At 41.0% G+C, this 17,475-nt stretch overlaps 1 protein-coding gene across 1 annotated transcript in view; it reads right to left on the bottom strand.

Moving 5' to 3' along the window:
* Positions 1-17,475, bottom strand: part of TBX4 (T-box transcription factor 4) — a 128,202-nt gene that overhangs the window by 13,824 nt on the left and 96,903 nt on the right. Inside the window, exon 8 of the mRNA XM_058164113.1 lies at positions 2,709-2,797. Within this exon, the coding sequence (XP_058020096.1) occupies positions 2,709-2,797 (89 nt within the window). The remainder of the gene's footprint in view (positions 1-2,708; positions 2,798-17,475) is intronic.

Below are 17,475 nucleotides of genomic sequence, written 5' to 3'. Positions count from 1 at the left end.
GGTGAGGATGGATTACCTGTTGAGTTTTATAAAGAATTTAAAGAATTAATAATACCAAGATTGCAAAAATTATTCAATGGAATATTACATGGTGGGAAGTACCTTCGTCATGGAACAGAACGGTGATATCCTAATTCCTAAACCAGATAAAGATTTAGAAAGGATTGAGTCCTATCGGCCCATTTCTTTAATTAATCAGGATGCAAAGATATTTACTGCTATTATAAGTAATAGATTAAATAGATTTATAGATAGATATATAAGTTATAATCAAGTAGGTTTTGTGAAGGGTAGATACATGAGTGATATTGTTAGAAGAGTATTAAATATTATAGATGTAGCTGAATATAATGGTGATAAAATTGGTATAGTATCATTGGATATTTTTAAAGCTTTTGATTCTGTACAATGGGAAACTATTAAAGTAATTGTGGAGGCTTTAGGCTTTGGTAATAAGTTTATACATGTTATTTCAAAATTGTACCAAAAGAGCAGTGCAAGAGTGAAGGTGAATGGAATATTAACTGAAGAGATAAAATTAGAAGCTGGTACGAGACAAGGATGTCCCTGTCCCCAACATTATTTTTATTGGCTATGGAAATATTGACAAAATGATAGAAAAGATGAAGAATTAGAAGGATATAAGGGTATAAGATAAATTTGTATGGATGATACTTTAATTATTTTGAAAATGTAGAGAAAGATTTGAAAAGATATATAAGCATTTGATAGAATTTGAGGAAATGACAGGATTGAAAGTAAATTGGTCAAAGTCAGAATTATTGATGGATAGTAATGGTAATGAGTCTGAGAATATGCAAGAGCAATTTGGGATAAGGATTACAAACACATTGAAATATTTGGGTATAGTGCTTTCACTTAAGGTTAAAGAATTGAAAAAATTTAATTATGATGTGGTGATTAACGAAATTGAGAAGAAGATAGATAAATATAAAATTTTAAAGTTGTCTTGGTTTGGTAGAATTGCAATGTGTAAGATGATGTTGCTGCCCAAGTTCAACTTTTTATTCGAGATGCTACCACTAAATTTGACAGAGAAAGATATTGAAGGATATCAGAAAAACTGGATAAATTTGTAACGGTGGTAAAAGACCTAGATTAGTGAAGAAAATGTGGTATCAAAATCAAAAAGAAGGTGGATTAGGAATCCCCAAATTATTTAATTATTACTGTGCGTATGGTATCCGGATAGTGGTAAAAATATTTAAAGGTGAAGATAACTATTGGAGAGACTTAGAGTTAAGGGATATAGAGAAATTTGGATCAAGGTGGTTTTTAGATAAAGCAAATTTAAAATGTGTAAGTAGAAGTTATTGGTTAAAGGGATTAAGTAAAATGTGGAATAAATTTGTTAAAATTTTAATTCCGGATATGATCTTTTGGGGAGACAATTGAATTTGGCCGATTAAAAATAATATAAAACGAATGAAGTGATTAAAGAGGAAAATATAGAAATTATTAGAGATTGGATAAAAGTTATGGAAATGAAAGGAGGAATAAAGAAATTATTGAAAAATTAGGGTTAAGTTGGTTTGAAAAATACAGATAGAAAATGGACAAAAAACTAAAGGAAAATTATTCGATAAATAGATCTGAAACTGAATTTGAATATTTAGTATCTCGGATTATGAAAGATGAAATTGGGCTAAAGGGACTCGTTAGTAGGGTTTATAAGATTATAAATTCTGATGAAAAATTACAAAGAGTGATGAGGACAAATTGGGAAAAAGATCTTAATATTGAAATACCAGAGTCAGATTGGAATGTGAATTGGAAGAGTAGAATTATGAAAACTTTATCTATAAGGATTAAAGAGCACAATTATAAAGTTGTTTGAAATGGTATTTGACTCAGTAAGATTGTCACAAATGGATAAAAAATTAGTAAAAATGTTGGAGATGTGAGATGGAATTGGGGACTTATGAACATATGTGGTATAATTGTGATAAGGTTAAAAGTTTTGGCAACAATTGGAGAAAATGATATTTGAAATGATGGGGAAAGTAATAACATTGAGAGTGGAAACTATATTATTGTTGGTAATTAAGGAAATAGAATTAACAAAATATGAAAAAGAATTGATTAGAATTATGATTATAATAGGTAGAATTATAATAGCTAGATATTGGAAACTAGATGTGATTTTTAGAATAGAAGAGTGGAATTCTGAAATGTGGAAATTAGCTTTAAATGATAAAATGACATGTGATATTAAAATTAGAAGTGGTGTGTATAAAGAAGATATTTTCTGGAAGACTTGGAAACCATTTGTGGACTTTGCGCTTGGAACATTGGACGCTTCAGTACCTGTACCTCGAGAACGTGGATTTTGGCAATCATGAGGATATATCCGAAGACCCAAATCTTCCTTTTATGTATAGCACAAGGGTGTAATAATGTATTTTCTTTTTGTTTGTTTGTTGTAAAAAAAGTAATTAAAAAAAAAAAAGAATATAATTTTTCAAGGCTCCCAAGGGCGCTTTTATTAAAAGGCAACTGGACTTCCTTGGTATTTTTCCTTGAAAGCATTTCACTCGTCATCCCAGAAGCTTCTTCGGTTCTGTTCAGTTCAGTTTCTGGGATGAAAAGCAAAACGTTTTCAAGGACCTTTGGGACAAGCTGTGATCTGAATGATCTCCATAAACAATTATTTCCAGACGTTTCTTAAAAATTTTCCTTCACCCTACCTTTGTAGTCTTGCCACGCGGAGGTCGGTGTCGTCGCTCCCTCGGAAGCCTTTGGCAAATGGGTTATTCTCTATCTTCAGCTGGGTGATCTTTCAAGAGAAAGAGGGGGAGGGGGGGAAAGGTTACATCCAGTTTGGCACAAGCCAGGATTCTTGGTCTGTTGAAGGCAAACAGAGAATTTATAGATTTGAAACCTTAAGAACAGGAAACACCAGGACATCAGGAGCAGGTTATAGGTAGTCTTACAACCGCAATTGAGTCCAATTTTTCTGTTGCTAAATGAGGCCCTTTGTTAAGTGACTTTTCCCTTTTGGCTACAGTTGTTAAGCGAATCACTGCAGTTGTTAAATGAATCATGCAGTCATTAAGCAAAGTCTGGCTTCCCCCGCTGTAACTAGAGCATACAAAACATTTGCCAGACCTATTCTTGAATACAGCTCATCCGTCTGGAACCCTCACCACATCTCTGACATAAATACAATTGAACGCGTCCAGAAATATTTTACTAGAAGAGTTCTTCGCTCCTCCGAAAACAACAAAATACCTTATACCACCAGACTTGAAATCCTGGGATTAGAAAACTTACAACTCCGTCGACTTCGACATGACCTGTGTTTAACACACAAAATCATCTATTGCAATATCCTTCCTGTAAAAGATTACTTCAGCTTCAATCGCAATATTACAAGAACAAAAAATAGATTCAAGCTTAATGTCAACCACTTCAAACTTGATTGCAGAAAATATGACTTCTGTAACAGAGTTGTTAATGCTTGGAACTCATTACCTGACTCTATAGTCTCTACTCAAAATCCCAAAATCTTCAACCAAAAACTATCTACTATTGACCTCACCCCATTCCTAAGAGGACTATAAGGGGCGTGCATAAGAGCACAAAGGTGCCTACCGTTCCTGTTCTATTATTATATTATATTATATTATATTATATTATATTATATTATATTATATTATATTATATTATATTATATTATATTATATTATATTATATTATATTATATTATATTATATTATATTATATTATATATTATAATATATTATATTATTATTATATTATGTTCCCTTCATTATATCAAATTAATATAGCTGATGCATATTCTTTACTTATATATATATATTTTCTTCATGATATGTTTTTTTTATTTATGACAATGTTTGTATATACTGTTGTGACAAAATGAAATTTAAAAAAAATATTGCTTATTGGAAGGCAGCTGGGAAGGTGATCACATGACCCCCGGAACACTACAACCATCCTAAATACATAACAGTTGCCAAGAACCTGAATTTTGATCATGTGACCCTTGGGATGCTGCAACCGTCGTAAGTGTGAAAAATGGTCATAAATCACTTTTTTCAGTGTTATTGTTCCACCTTTGGCATGGAACTCATCTCCGTGACTTTAAGCCAATCACAAGGAGACATTGAGCTCTAGTTCCATCTTAGGCATGAAAACCAACTGGGTGACTTTAGGCCAATCACCAGGAGACGGTGAGTTCTAGTTCCATCTTAGGTATGAAAACCAGCTGGGTGACTTTGGACCAATCATCAGGAGATGGTGAGTTCTAGTTCCATTTTAGGCATGAAAACCAACTGGGTGACTTTGGGACAATCATCAGGAGATGGAGAGTTCTAGTTCCATCTTAGGCATGAAAACCAGCTGGGTGACTTTGGGACAATCACCAGGAGATGGAGAGTTCTAGTTCCATTTTAGGCATGAAAACCAGCTGGGTGACTTTAGGCCAATCATCAGGAGATGGAGAGTTCTAGTTCCATCTTAGGCATGAAAACCAGCTGGGTGACTTTGGGCCAATCATCAGGAGATGGAGAGTTCTAGTTCCATTTTAGGCATGAAAACCAACTGGGTGACTTTGAGCCAGTCACCAGGAGATGGAGAGTTCTAGTCCCACTTTAACCATGAAAGCCAGCTGGATGACTTTGGGACAATCACTTTATGTCATCCCAACCCACATCACAGGGTTGTTGTCATGCGGGAAATAAGGAAGAAGGAGTTTTATGTATGTTACATGTAAAGGTGAGATTTAAAAGATCTATTGCATAAATTATTTTTTAATTTTTTTTTAAAAAAAGCTTCCCTTCTGCTAGGGATGTGGAAAGGCATTTTTCAGAATTACTTTCCGTCCATCAGCTGCCTGTGTGATCCATCATCCCACCAAGATCGTTCTGACGAAACTTGGCAGAACATTTGGCCAAGAAAATGTGGACAGCCCAATTTGAGGCTTTAGAAATAAATAATAGGAATATTACAACACCATCTGTTTTGTTTTACTTCCTTCTGCCTAACTCCCCAAAATGGAAAAGAAATAACCCAGCCAAAAGTTCAGTCTTTGCTACCCTGTTTTCCCCAAAAATAAAACCCAACCTTAAAATAAGCCCTAGCATGATTTTTCAGGATGCTCGTAATATAAGCCCTACCCTCAAAATAAGCCCCAGTTAAGATCGTCAACAGACAGAGGCATTTAATACTGTGTTTACCCCAAAATATAGGGATGCGGCGGCTCAGGGGCTAGGACGTTGAGCTTGTCAATCGAAAGGTCGGCAGCTCAATGGTTCGAATCCCTAGTGCTGCCGTGTAACGGGGTGAGCTCCCGTTACTTGTCCCAGCTTCTGCCAACCTAGCAGTTTCGAAAGCACGTAAAAAATGCAAGTAGAAAAAATAGGGACCACCTCTGGTGGGAAGGTAACAGCGTTCCGTGCGCCTCTGGTGTTGAGTCATGCTGGCCACATGACCATGGAGACGTCTTCGGACAGCGCTGGCTCTTCGGCTTTGAAACGGAGATGAGCACCGCCCCCTAGAGTCGGGAACAACTAGCACGTTCTCTTACAGGTACATTATATTATCTTTATTTGTTCATTTACTGAATTTATATGCCATCTATCTCACTGTCAAGCAAAGCAGGGCGGCTTAAAGGTAAAGGTAACGGTTCCCCTCTCACATACGTGCTAGTCGTTGCCAACTCTAGGGGGCGGTGCTCATCTCCGTTTCAAAGCCGAAGAGCCAGCGCTGTCCGAAGATGTCTCCGTGGTCATGTGGCCGGCATGACTCAACGCCAAAGGCGCATGGAACACTGTTACCTTCCCACCACAGGTGGTCCCTACTTTTTCTACTTGCATTTTTACGTGCTTTCGAAACTGCTAGGTTGGCAGAAGCTGGGGCAAGTAACGGGAGCTCACCCCGTTACACAGCAGCACTAGGGATTCAAACTGCTGAGCTGCCGACCTTTCGATCGACAAGCTCAACGTCCTAGCCCCTGAGCCACCACGTCCCTGCGCGGTTTACCCCGCATGCCTTACGGGGTAAGGGCGGCTTACCCCATCATAAAAGCAAGCACAAGACCCTAAAACAGGGGTCCTCAAACTACAGCCACATACCGCCGAAGCCATTAATCCAGCCCGCACAGGACCCCGAGGCTGCCCCGCCCACATCGGCCCACCTACCACCGGCCCCCTACCACCTTATGGAGGCTGGGGGCCTCGTAAACAACTTAAAAAATGATCTAATAAAAAGAAAAGTCAATCAAAAGAGCAACCTGCAGACAAAAGCAAATAAAACACCCCCAGGAGCAAAACAAATTAAAATTTAATTAGTGTGTATTATTTAATGGACTGCTAAATTAGCCACGCCCATCCAGTCACATGACCACCTAGCCATTCCCAACCAGCTGATCTGACCTCCCCACAACAGACTGAGGGACTGTGAATTGGCCCCCTGTTTTAAAAATTTGAGGACCCCTGACCTAAAACCTTAAACATTAAAATGAACAGAGATTAAATTTGTAAACCTCCTCTGTTCCTTAGACCAACAGCAGGTGGCAGTCTTGAGCCAACCTTGGCTGATCTCCAATGCTGAGAAGGACGGGATAGGAGACCACTTGGAAACCCCACAGCTGGATCTTGACCATCCCCTGCAGATGTTCCTCAAGCAATGCCTGAAAAAGCATAGCCTGACTAGGTGGCTCAGCGGCTAAGACACTGAGCTTGTCGATCAGAAAGGTTGGCAATTTGAATAGAATAGAATAGAATTTTATTGGCCAAGTGTGATTGGACACACAAGGAATTTGTCTTGGTGCATATGCTCTCTGTGTACATAAAAGAAAAGATACGTTCATCAAGGTACAACATTTACAACACAATTGATGGTCAATATATCAATATAAATCATAAGGATTGCCAGCAACAAGTTATAGTCATACAGTCATAAGTGGAAAGAGATTGGTGATGGGAACTATGAGACCATTATTAGTAGTGCAGATTCAGTAAATAGTTTGACAGTGTTGATGGAATTATTTGTTTCGCAGAGTGATGGCCTTCGGGAAAAAACTGTTCTTGTGTCTAGTTGTTCTGGTGTGCAGTGCTCTATAGCGTCGTTTTGAGGGTAGGAGTTGAAACAGTTTATGTCCAGGATGTGAGGGATCTGCAAATATTTTCACGGCCCTCTTCTTGATTCGTGCAGTATACAGGTCCTCAATGGAAGGCAGGTTGGTAGCCATGGTTTTTTCTGCAGTTCTAATGATCCTCTGAAGTCTGTGTCTGTCTTGTTGGGTTGTAGAACCAAATGGAGGTGCAGATGACAGACTCAATAATTCCTCTGTAGAACTGGATCAGCAGCTCCTTCGGCAGTTTGAGCTTACTTAGTTGGTGCAGAAAGAACATTCTTTGTTCTGCTTTTTTGATGACGTTTTTGATGTTAGCTGTCCATTTTAGATCTTGCGATATGATAGAACCTAGAAATTTGAAGGTTTCTACTGTTGATACTGTGTTGTCAAGTATTATGAGAGGTGGAAGTATGGAAGGGTTTCTCCTAAAGTCTACCACCATTTCTACGGTTTTGAGTGTGTTCAGTTCCAGATTGTTTTGGTTGCACCACAAGGCTAGTCGTTCGACCTCTCGTCTATATGCGGATTCGTCATTGTCTCGAATGAGACCAATCACTGTTGTGTCATCTGCAAACTTCAGTAGCTTAACAGATGGATCATTGGAGATGCAGTCATTGGTACACAGAGAAAAGAGAAGTGGGGAGAGCACACAGCCTTGGGGGGCCCCTGTGCTAATTGTACAGGTATTTGATGTGATCTTGCTTAGCTTCACCTGCTGCTTCCTGTTTGTTAGGAAGTTTGTTTGTTTGCCGGTTCGAATCCCTAGGACACATCTCCTGCGTGAGCAGGGGGTTGGACTAGATGACCTCCAAGGTCCCTTCCAACTCTGTTACTGTTATTATTAGCTATCTTCTTTTCTGGAAAGAAGGGCTTCCCATCCTCTGCCTGGCCTTCCTAGCTGGTATCTCCCACCAATAGCAATTTAATAAACCATCTCAGACCACAAAAGGCTATCGCTCGCTCCACAAACCAGCATGCAGCCAAACTTAGCTTCTTTTTTAATGATGTTATTCACAAGAAGGTCTTCCTAGCTGCCGCTGCCAGAATTTTCTGGCCAAGAAGCTGTTTTGTTTTTTCTTTATCTCTCTTTTCCGGGCTTCTCGCTACAAGTGATTTACACCCAAATTCCCTTTTCCCTTCCATTGCTTAGTGTTACGCACAAACCCTGAGTCCTTCTGCTCTTATTCTTGGTGGGCTGGTTATTTATTTTATTCTCCTTGCACACCCTTTCAGCCTTGGATACGATAGAGAGAACTAAGCCGCTGGGAAAAGCAGTTTTAAAAAAGAGTCACGAAAAAGAAGGAAGCAAAATAGAGATGAAATTGAAAATGAAGGCGGCCCAAAGGAAATAAACACCTTAATTTTCTGCATACTTCTGAATTCCATCCAGAACAGACAACAAGTAACACTTTAAAATGAGTGGACTTCAACTCTCAAAATTCCCCAGCCAGCATGCTTGTGTAGACTCAGGAAAAAACAACAACAATAATAAAAAATAATAATACTCCTCTCACCAGATTTTGCCACGATGAGGCTACTGAAAACTTAACATTCCAAGTTAAAGGTGGAGCTTTGTTTTGACTTGGAATTTTGTGCGCCCTGACTATAAATCCTGGCTTAAGGTGAGGCAGCCGAGTGTTCGATGTTAAAAAAATAAAAATAAACTGCTTTTGTTTTTGGAAAGAGAAAGAAAAAATAATCCCTGTCCAAACAATAATCGAAATGGCCATAAAGTCACTTTGTGCATGCTGTTGTAACTGGGTGGGCGTGGCCACTTTTTTTTTTTTTACTTTTAAAAGCATTTTTTCTACAACCTCTTTGGCTGAAGAAAAATGCTTTTAAAAGCCTGTGATGATCAGGCAACTCAGCTGGGATCGCCAGAGCTAAAAAAAGCTTTTAAAAGGTTCTGACGATCCCAGCTGAGTTGCCTGATCGCTAGAAACTTTTAAAAGCATGTTTTCTACCACCTCTTCGGCTGAAGAGGTTGTAAAAAAAAATGCTTTTAAAAGATTCTGGCGATCAGGCAAGTCTGCTGGGATCGCCAGAGGAGCCTTTTAAAAGCTTTTTTTTTTACAACCTCTTCAACTGAAGAGCTTGTAGAAACCAGGCTTTTAAAGGGTTCTGACGATCCCAGCTGAACCGAGCGATCATCAGGAGTGGGTTTTTTTTTTACTTTTAAAAGCATTTTTTCAGCCAAAGAAAAAATGCTTTTAAAAGTTAAAAAAAAACCACCCTGATGATTGCGTGGCTCAGCTGTAGCGGGACGGGGGGGGCAGGGATTTTTGCTACCGGTTCTCCGAACCACCTGCCGCCATCACTACTGGATCGGGCAATCCAGTCCGAACCTGGAGCATTTCACTCCTGGTTGTAGTGAGTCCAATTAGGACAGGGGTGCCAAACTCAAGGCCCGGGGCCTGAATCCGGCCCACGGGTTGCTTAGATCTGACCTGTGGGGCCGTCCTAGAAACAACAAAGGACTGTCCCGCGGGGCTTCTGCCAGCAAAAATGGAGCTCATGAAAGCTGCGGGCGGCCCTCCCGAGCTCCATTTTCACTGGCAGAGAGTTATAGGAAGCCATCGCAGTCAAAAACAGAGCTCGGGAGCCCGTTTTCACTGGCAGTGCGCCCTGGCCACCACAGGCACCCCCGACACAAATGACATCGGGTGGGCCATGCTGACCCTGGTCCCCCGATGTCAAACAGAACTCTGACGCGGCCCTCAATGAAATCGAGTTTGACGCCTCTGAATTAGGAAATCACAGGAATATAAAATGGGTAGAGGGAGGGGGAGGTGAAGCAGAAGGGAAATGGAAAGGAGCTGTCCAGATGCTCTCAGAAATCCCTCAGACATGCTAGGGCAGTGTTGACAAACTAATAGCACGTGTGCCGGAAGCGGCACCCGAAACTGTCCCGAGAAAAATGCGCACCCTCGCCAGCTCGTCGCGTTCCTGTGCTCAAATGCGCGCCGGTCAGCTGGCCGTCGTGCGCGCGCGACAGGCTAATGCAGCGTATTATTAACAGCAACTGCTTGCAATATTGCAGGTTCAAGTCCCACCAGGCCCAAGGTTGACTCAGCCTTCCATCCTTTATAAGGTAGGTAAAATGAGGACCCAGATTGTTGGGGGGCAATAAGTTGACTTTGTATAGTATACAAATGGATGAAGAATATTGCTTGACATAGTGTAAGCCGCCCTGAGTCTTCGGAGAAGGGCGGGATATAAATGCAAAAAAAAAAAAAAAAAAAGAGGTTCGCCAACACACATGCGCAATAGACCGCCGCACTTCCGGGGTTGCCAGCACCGCGTGCGTGACAGCCAGCTGGCCGGTACGTGTTTGAACACAGGAACGTGATGGGACCCGGTGAGGCCGCGCATTTGCCTCGGGACGGTTTCGCGTGCCAATTCTGGCACGCAGGCGGCACGCGAGAAGGCGAAAAATTCGCCAGCACTGTACTAGGGAACAATCAATTAGGCTAATTGTGAAAGTGGGTTCTGTGTTCTTTTAGAAGTGGGCTAAACCTTTTTATATCATCATGGCAGTGGTGGGATTCAGCCGGTTCGCACCGGTTCACAAGAAGGTTTTGGTAACTATCTTCAAAGCGCTCCATGGCATAGGGCCGGGCTATCTACGGTACCGTCTGCTGCTACCGATTGCCTCCCACTGACCCGTGCGCTCTCACAGGGAGGGACTCCTTAGGGTGCCGTCAACCAGGCAGTGCCGACTGGCGACGCCCAGAGGGAGAGCCTTTTCTGTGGGGGCTCCCACCCTCTGGAACGAGCTTCCCCCAGGACTTCGCCAACTTTCCGACCTTCGAACCTTTCGCCGCGAGCTTAAGACACATCTATTTATTTGCGCAGGACTGGACTAGAATTTTAAATTTTAATTTGGTTTTAATGGGGTTTTATTATTTTTATTGCAATTTTTAACATTCGGCCTTATTTAATCAGTTTTTTAAATTGGTGTTTTATTCTGTATTTATATGTATGTTTTTATTAGGCTGTAAACCGCCCTGAGTCCCTTGGGAGATGGGGTGGTATACAAACGTGATTAAATAAATAAAAATAAAATAAATAAATAATAATAAATAGCTAACTTTCTGAGCAGTTGGGCGAACCGGCTGATGGAAGAAATCTCCTTCCAACAGTCTTTTGTTTTTCCCATCTTGTGGGGTTAATCAGGGATATCTGCAATGGGGGAGGGAGCAAACAGTCAAGAAATCACCTCTGAGCAACCCCATTCATGCACTATAGTCGCTCTCCTCCCCGCTCTTGAACACGCCTCAATATTATTTTTCATAGCAATATTTACAGGAAGAACGCAATCGATCGTGAAAATAACAACAGAAGTAGTCCATGACAGGACCGCAACTGGAACCAGAATTTCAGTTGTTAAGCAAAGCGGCTGTTCAGGGAGTTGTGCCCAATTTTACGACCTGTTTGGCCAGGGTTGTTAAGTGAATCAATGTCGTTGTTCAATGAATCACAGGGTTGTTAAGCAAATCCGGCTTCCCCCATTGCAATTGCAATTACTTATATACCACTTCGCAGTGTTTTACAGCCCTCTCTAAGCGGTTTGCAGAGTCAGCCTATTGCCCCCAACAATCTGGGTCCTCATTTTAACCAACCTCGGAAGGATGGAAGGCTGAGTCAACCTTGAGCCTGGTGAGAATCGAACTGACAAACTGCAGGCAGCCGGCAGGCAGCAGAAGTAGCCTGCAGTACTGCACTCTAACCACTGCGCCACCACGGCTCCATTGACTCTGCCTGTTGGAAGGTTGCAAATAGCAATCACATGACCCCAGGGAGGCTGCCACCGTCGCAAATACATGCCAGTTGCCAAGTGCCCGAATTCTGATCACATGACCATGGGGATGCTGCAACGGTCGTAAGTGTGAGTACCGGTTGGAAGTCACTTTTTCCCGTGCTGTTGTAACTTTGAACGGTCACTAAATGAATGGTTGTAAGTCAAGGACCACCTGCAATTAAGTTATAACTAAAATTAATGAAGTCATAAGGGCGAGGACTGGTGTTTTCAGTGCTGTTGCAACGGTGTGCTATACGAGTGGTTATAGGTCAAAGGCTACCTATAATTATGTTATGACTAAAGTTAATGAAGTTGTAAGTGCGAGGACTGGTTGCAAGTCAATTTTTCAGCGATGTTGTAACTTTGACCGGTTGCTAAACAAATGATTGTAAGTCGAGAACCCCCCGAATCAAAAAACCCATAACGATAGGAGTCTATGGAGAGTCACAATCATCCAGGTCATGGCTGTCCCAAATGTGCATTTTCGAAAGGGAGCTGGACTTGGAAGTCTTATTGGACAACCAATTAAATATGAGCCAACAGTGTGCAGGTTCAGCCATAAAAGCCAATGCAATCCTAAACTGCATTAACAGTGGGATACAATCAAGATCAAGGGAGGTACTAATACCACTCTATAAAACCTTAGTAAAGACCACACCTAGAGTACTGCATCCAGTTTTGGTCACCACACTATAAAAAAGATGTTGAGACTCTAGAAAGAGTGTAGAGAAGAGCAACCAGGATGATTAGAAGACTGGAGGCTCAAACATACAATGAACGGTTGCAAGAACTGGGCATGGCTGGTCTAGTGAAGAGAAGGACCAGGGGAGACAGGATAGCAGTCTTCCAATATTTGAGGGGCTGCCACAGAGAGGAGGGGGTCAAACTATTTTCCAAAGCACCCGAAGGCCAGACAAGGAACAATGGATGGAAACTGAACAAGGAGAGATTCCACCTGGAAATAAGGAGAATTTTTCTGACGGTGAGAACCATCAACCCATGGAACAGAAGTTGCCTTCGGAAGTTGTGGGAGGTTCATCATTGGAAGCTTTCAAAAAGAGACTGGACTGCATTTGTCGGAAATGGTGTAGGGTCTCCTGCTTGGGCGGTAGGTGACCTACAAGGTCCCTTCCAACTCTGTTACTCTGTATTATTCTGTGTTCTTTGTTTTTCCTTGAAGACGTTTCGCTTCTCGTCTAAGAAGCTTCTTCATTTCGGGTTCCGCCAGAACTGAAGAAGCTTCTTAAACGAGAAGCAAAACGTCTTCAAGGAAAAACAAAGACAATCCAGTTGCCTTTTGAAAAAAGCCCCTTTGGGACAATAACGACAGGAAGAAGAGACCCATTTCTTTTACCTCGTTTTGGTCCAGGTATTCCTCTCTTTCTACCAAATTAGGCACCAAATTAAGCTTCCCCCCCCCACCTTTCTTTATTCCTATAAAGATGGAAGCCAACGAGGCCTGGAACAATCTGTTCCTGGAGTGCAGCTTTGAAACCCAGCGCTAAGAAAGCCGGGTCTCAACCTCATTTAATGTAGAAATATTACCCCCTTCTTAAGACTGACGTTTTAAGAGGGTCCTCAGGGCGATATCTTTCCATAAAGGTTTCTCAAAAAAACGCAGCGGCTTCTGGACAGCTTCAATTTGCAACTGACAACCGTGCCCCAGGTGAACCAAGTTATATTGAGGCTCCCAGTTCCTCCCGGCTGCCTGAATCAAGCAATTTTTTGCTTTTTTTTTTCCTAATTTTTTCTCCGTTGGGATCCCCATATCAAAACAATTTACTTTATGTGCAGCCGGAGCCTGAAAATAAAATTTAATGCAGCGCGGTACTTAAAACAAAATGGTTCGGTTGAGATCTGCATAGGTGGGGACCGATTGGGGTCGATGGTAAGGGTGACACCGAAATATAATTTTATTATTATGTCATTTTATTTCTATTTTAGATATTTATGTATTAAATTATATTGTATCTTATCCTACAATTATTGTAGTTCGCCCTACTGTTATTTTAAATTGTTTGTGTAGGGCTTTATTGGTGATATGTGTTTGAACCTTGTGCTTTGTTATATTATATATATATTATATATATATGTTTTCTGAGGTTTTCGCGGGTGTTTGTATGTAGGTCCTTGGTTATTCGGGTTTTCTCCCGCGTAAAATTGGAAGTGTCTTGGCGACGTTTCGACGCAGTCTCATTCGTCATCTTCAGGCTTCAGCTTCGTGCTTCTGGGAGCTTTTGCTTATACACTGTAAGCCGCCCTGAGTCTTTGGAGAAGGGCGGGATATAAATGTAAACAAATGTAAACAAAACAAAAAAACAAAAAAAACAAAAAAGCTGAAGCCTGAAGATGACGAATGAGACATCGTCGAAACGTCGCCAAGACACTTCCAATTTTACGCGGGAGAAAACCCGAATAACCAAGGACCTACATTATATATATATTATATTTATATAATATATATATTATAGCTTTATTGATTAGCCCTATAGGCCTGTGATTGCGAACCTATGGCATGCGTGCCACAGGTGACATGTAGAGCCATATCTGTGGGCACGTGAGCATTGCCCTAGCTCAGCTGCAGTGCGCATGTGCGCGCCAGCCATCTAATTTTTGGGCCTTCCGGGCCCACCGGAAGTTGGGAAACGGGCTGTTTCTGGCCTCCGGAGAGCCTCGGGGGTGTGGGGGTGGGGAAGGCTATTTTCGCCCTCCCCAGGCTCCAAAAATGTCTCTGGAGCCTTGGAAGGGCAAAAAACGGGCCTACCGGACCCACCATGCCATTATGTGCCAAAAACGGGGGAGCGCGGGAGTGTGTGTCGCATGCGGGGGGGGGGGGCAGGGCGCATTGAATTTTGGATGTGGGCACGTGCGCGCATGCCCCCCCGCGCTCCCCCCCAATTTTGGCACGCGATGGCAAAAAGGTTAGCCCTCACTACTTATAGGCACGTCAATAAAGCTATAATAATAATATTTTTTTTTCTGTCTGTTTTCTGCTAAAGTAGGATCACACACACACACACACACACACACACACACACACACACACACACACACAGAGGCCTGGTTTCCTTCACCCCACCTCTGTATCCGGCCTGGCTTTTCCTAAATTGACACGAGCCCATCCTTGACCGGGCCTGTCAATTTTTTTTTTATAAAGCCAGCGCTTTAGATTTTCATCAGGAAGCAAGGGAGGGCGGGAGGAAATAAAAAAATTCAGGGGGCCAGTTCTTCCCATAAATTTAATGGCTCTTTAAAGCTTGCAAAATCCCCTTTTTCCAGGACTCCGGAGGCATCTGGAGGTCGCCTTTTAAAGCCCGGTGTGGCCCCGTTAAAAAAAGGAAGCCAGGCCTGGATCTACCAGGGTCAGAAAATCTGGAAGACTTCCTGACTCCCAGCTGATGGACGGTAGCAAATAAATAATGATCGGCTGCCAAAAAAAGTAGAGCATCAAAAACGGGGGGGGGGGGGAGAACCCTCAGGAACAGATATTTTTTTTCTCTGTGAAGAGATTTCAGGCTTAAATTGGGGATGGATGGAAAATATTTACAGACCCCTCACATCCTGGACATAAACTGTTTCAACTCCTATCCTCAAAATGATGCTATAGAGCACTGCACACCAGAACAACTAGACACAAGAACAGTTTTTTCCTGAAGGCCATCACTCTGCTAAACAAATAATTCCCTCAACACTGTCAATCTATTTACTGAATCTGCACTACTATTAATCTTCTCATTGTTCCCATCACCCATCTCCTTCCACTTATGACTGTAACTTTGTTGCTTGTATCCTTACGATTTATACTGATATTGATTGTTTCCTGATTGCTTATTTGTAGCCTATGACTATCATTAAGTGTTGTATCATTAAGTGTTAAATTTGTACCCTATGGCTATCATTAAGTGCTGTAAGTGTTGTACCTTGATGAAGGTATCTTTTCTTTTATGTACACTGAGAGTGTATGCACCAAAGACAAATTCCTTGTGTGTCCAATCACACTTGGCCAATAAAAAATTCTATTCTATTCTATTCTATTCTATTCTATTCCTAATTTCTATTCTATTCTATTCTATTCTATTCTATTCTATTCTATTCTATTCTATTCTATTCTATTCTATTCCTAATTTCTATTCTATTCTATTCTATTCTATTCTATTCTATTCCTAATTTCTATTCTATTCTATTCTATTCTATTCTATTCTATTCTATTCTATTCTATTCTATTCTATTCTATTCTATTCTGAACGTATCTTTTCTTTTATGTATGCTGAAGAGCATATGCACCAAGACATAATCCTTGTGTGTCCAATCACATTTGGCCAATAAAAAATTCTATTCTATTCTATTCTATTCTATTCTATTCTATTCTATTCTATTCTATTCTATTCTATTCTATTCTGTTCTGTTCTGTTCTATTCCTAATTTCTATTCTATTCTATTCTATTCTATTCTATTCCATTCCATTCCATTCCATTCCTAATTTCTATTCTATTCTATTCTATTCTATTCTATTCTATTCTATTCTATTCTATTCTATTCTATTCTATTCTATTCTATTCTGAACGTATCTTTTCTTTTATGTATGCTGAAGAGCATATGCACCAAGACATAATCCTTGTGTGTCCAATCACATTTGGCCAATAAAAAATTCTATTCTATTCTATTCTATTCTATTCTATTCTATTCTATTCTATTCTATTCTATTCTATTCTATTCTATTCTATTCTGTTCTATTCCTAATTTCTATTCTATTCTATTCTATTCTATGGATGGAAAAACACACTCCCCTGCCCCCGTTCTTCATTGTCCTTGGCTCTACTTGGTGCCTCGTGAAGTAAAAAGCAAGAATTACAGTAGTCCTCGATTTACGACCACAACTTATGAGCCCCAAATTTGCACTGCTACGCGAGAGAGTTGTTAAGTGAGTTTTGCCCCCCATTCTTATGACCCTTCTTGCCACCGTCGTTCAAGCGAACCACTGCAGCTGTTAAGTTAGTCCCATGGTCATTAAGTGAATCTGGCTTCCCCGTTGACTTTGCTTCTCAGAAGGTCAGAAAAGGGACATCATGTGACCAGCGGGACGCTGCGACTGTCATAAATATGAGTCAGTTGCTAAACCCCTGAATTTTGATCACGTGACTATCCATGGGGATGTTGCCATGGACATAAGTATGAAAACCAGTCACTTTTTCAAATACTGTTGTAACTTTGAATGGTCACTAAATGATTGGGTGTAAGTCGAGGACTATCTGTAAGGATAAAAAAAGGATTTATTTTTTTTTGATGGATCATGCAAGGTGAAAGTGAAGGAAAGCCACCTCAGGCCCAGCTCTGGAACCTGATTGGTCAAACATTTTCCCAATTTTTTTTTCTGACTCCTGATTCCTTGATTCATGCGACTTTATGCCAAATTTCCACAATATTTCAAGAAAGCAGCACAGGAAAGGGCAAAAAAGTCAAAGATTGGACCACATTGTTGTGACTTCTGACTTGAGTGTTTTGACACAAATGAAAGAGGTCAGGGTCCAATCACCTGCAAAGGCAGGCATTC

Source organism: Ahaetulla prasina, chromosome 1, assembly GCF_028640845.1.
Source record: "Ahaetulla prasina isolate Xishuangbanna chromosome 1, ASM2864084v1, whole genome shotgun sequence".
Classification (NCBI taxonomy): domain Eukaryota; kingdom Metazoa; phylum Chordata; class Lepidosauria; order Squamata; family Colubridae; genus Ahaetulla; species Ahaetulla prasina.
Note: the sequence above shows the minus strand (reverse complement) of the source record. Positions and strands in the feature narration are given on the sequence as shown.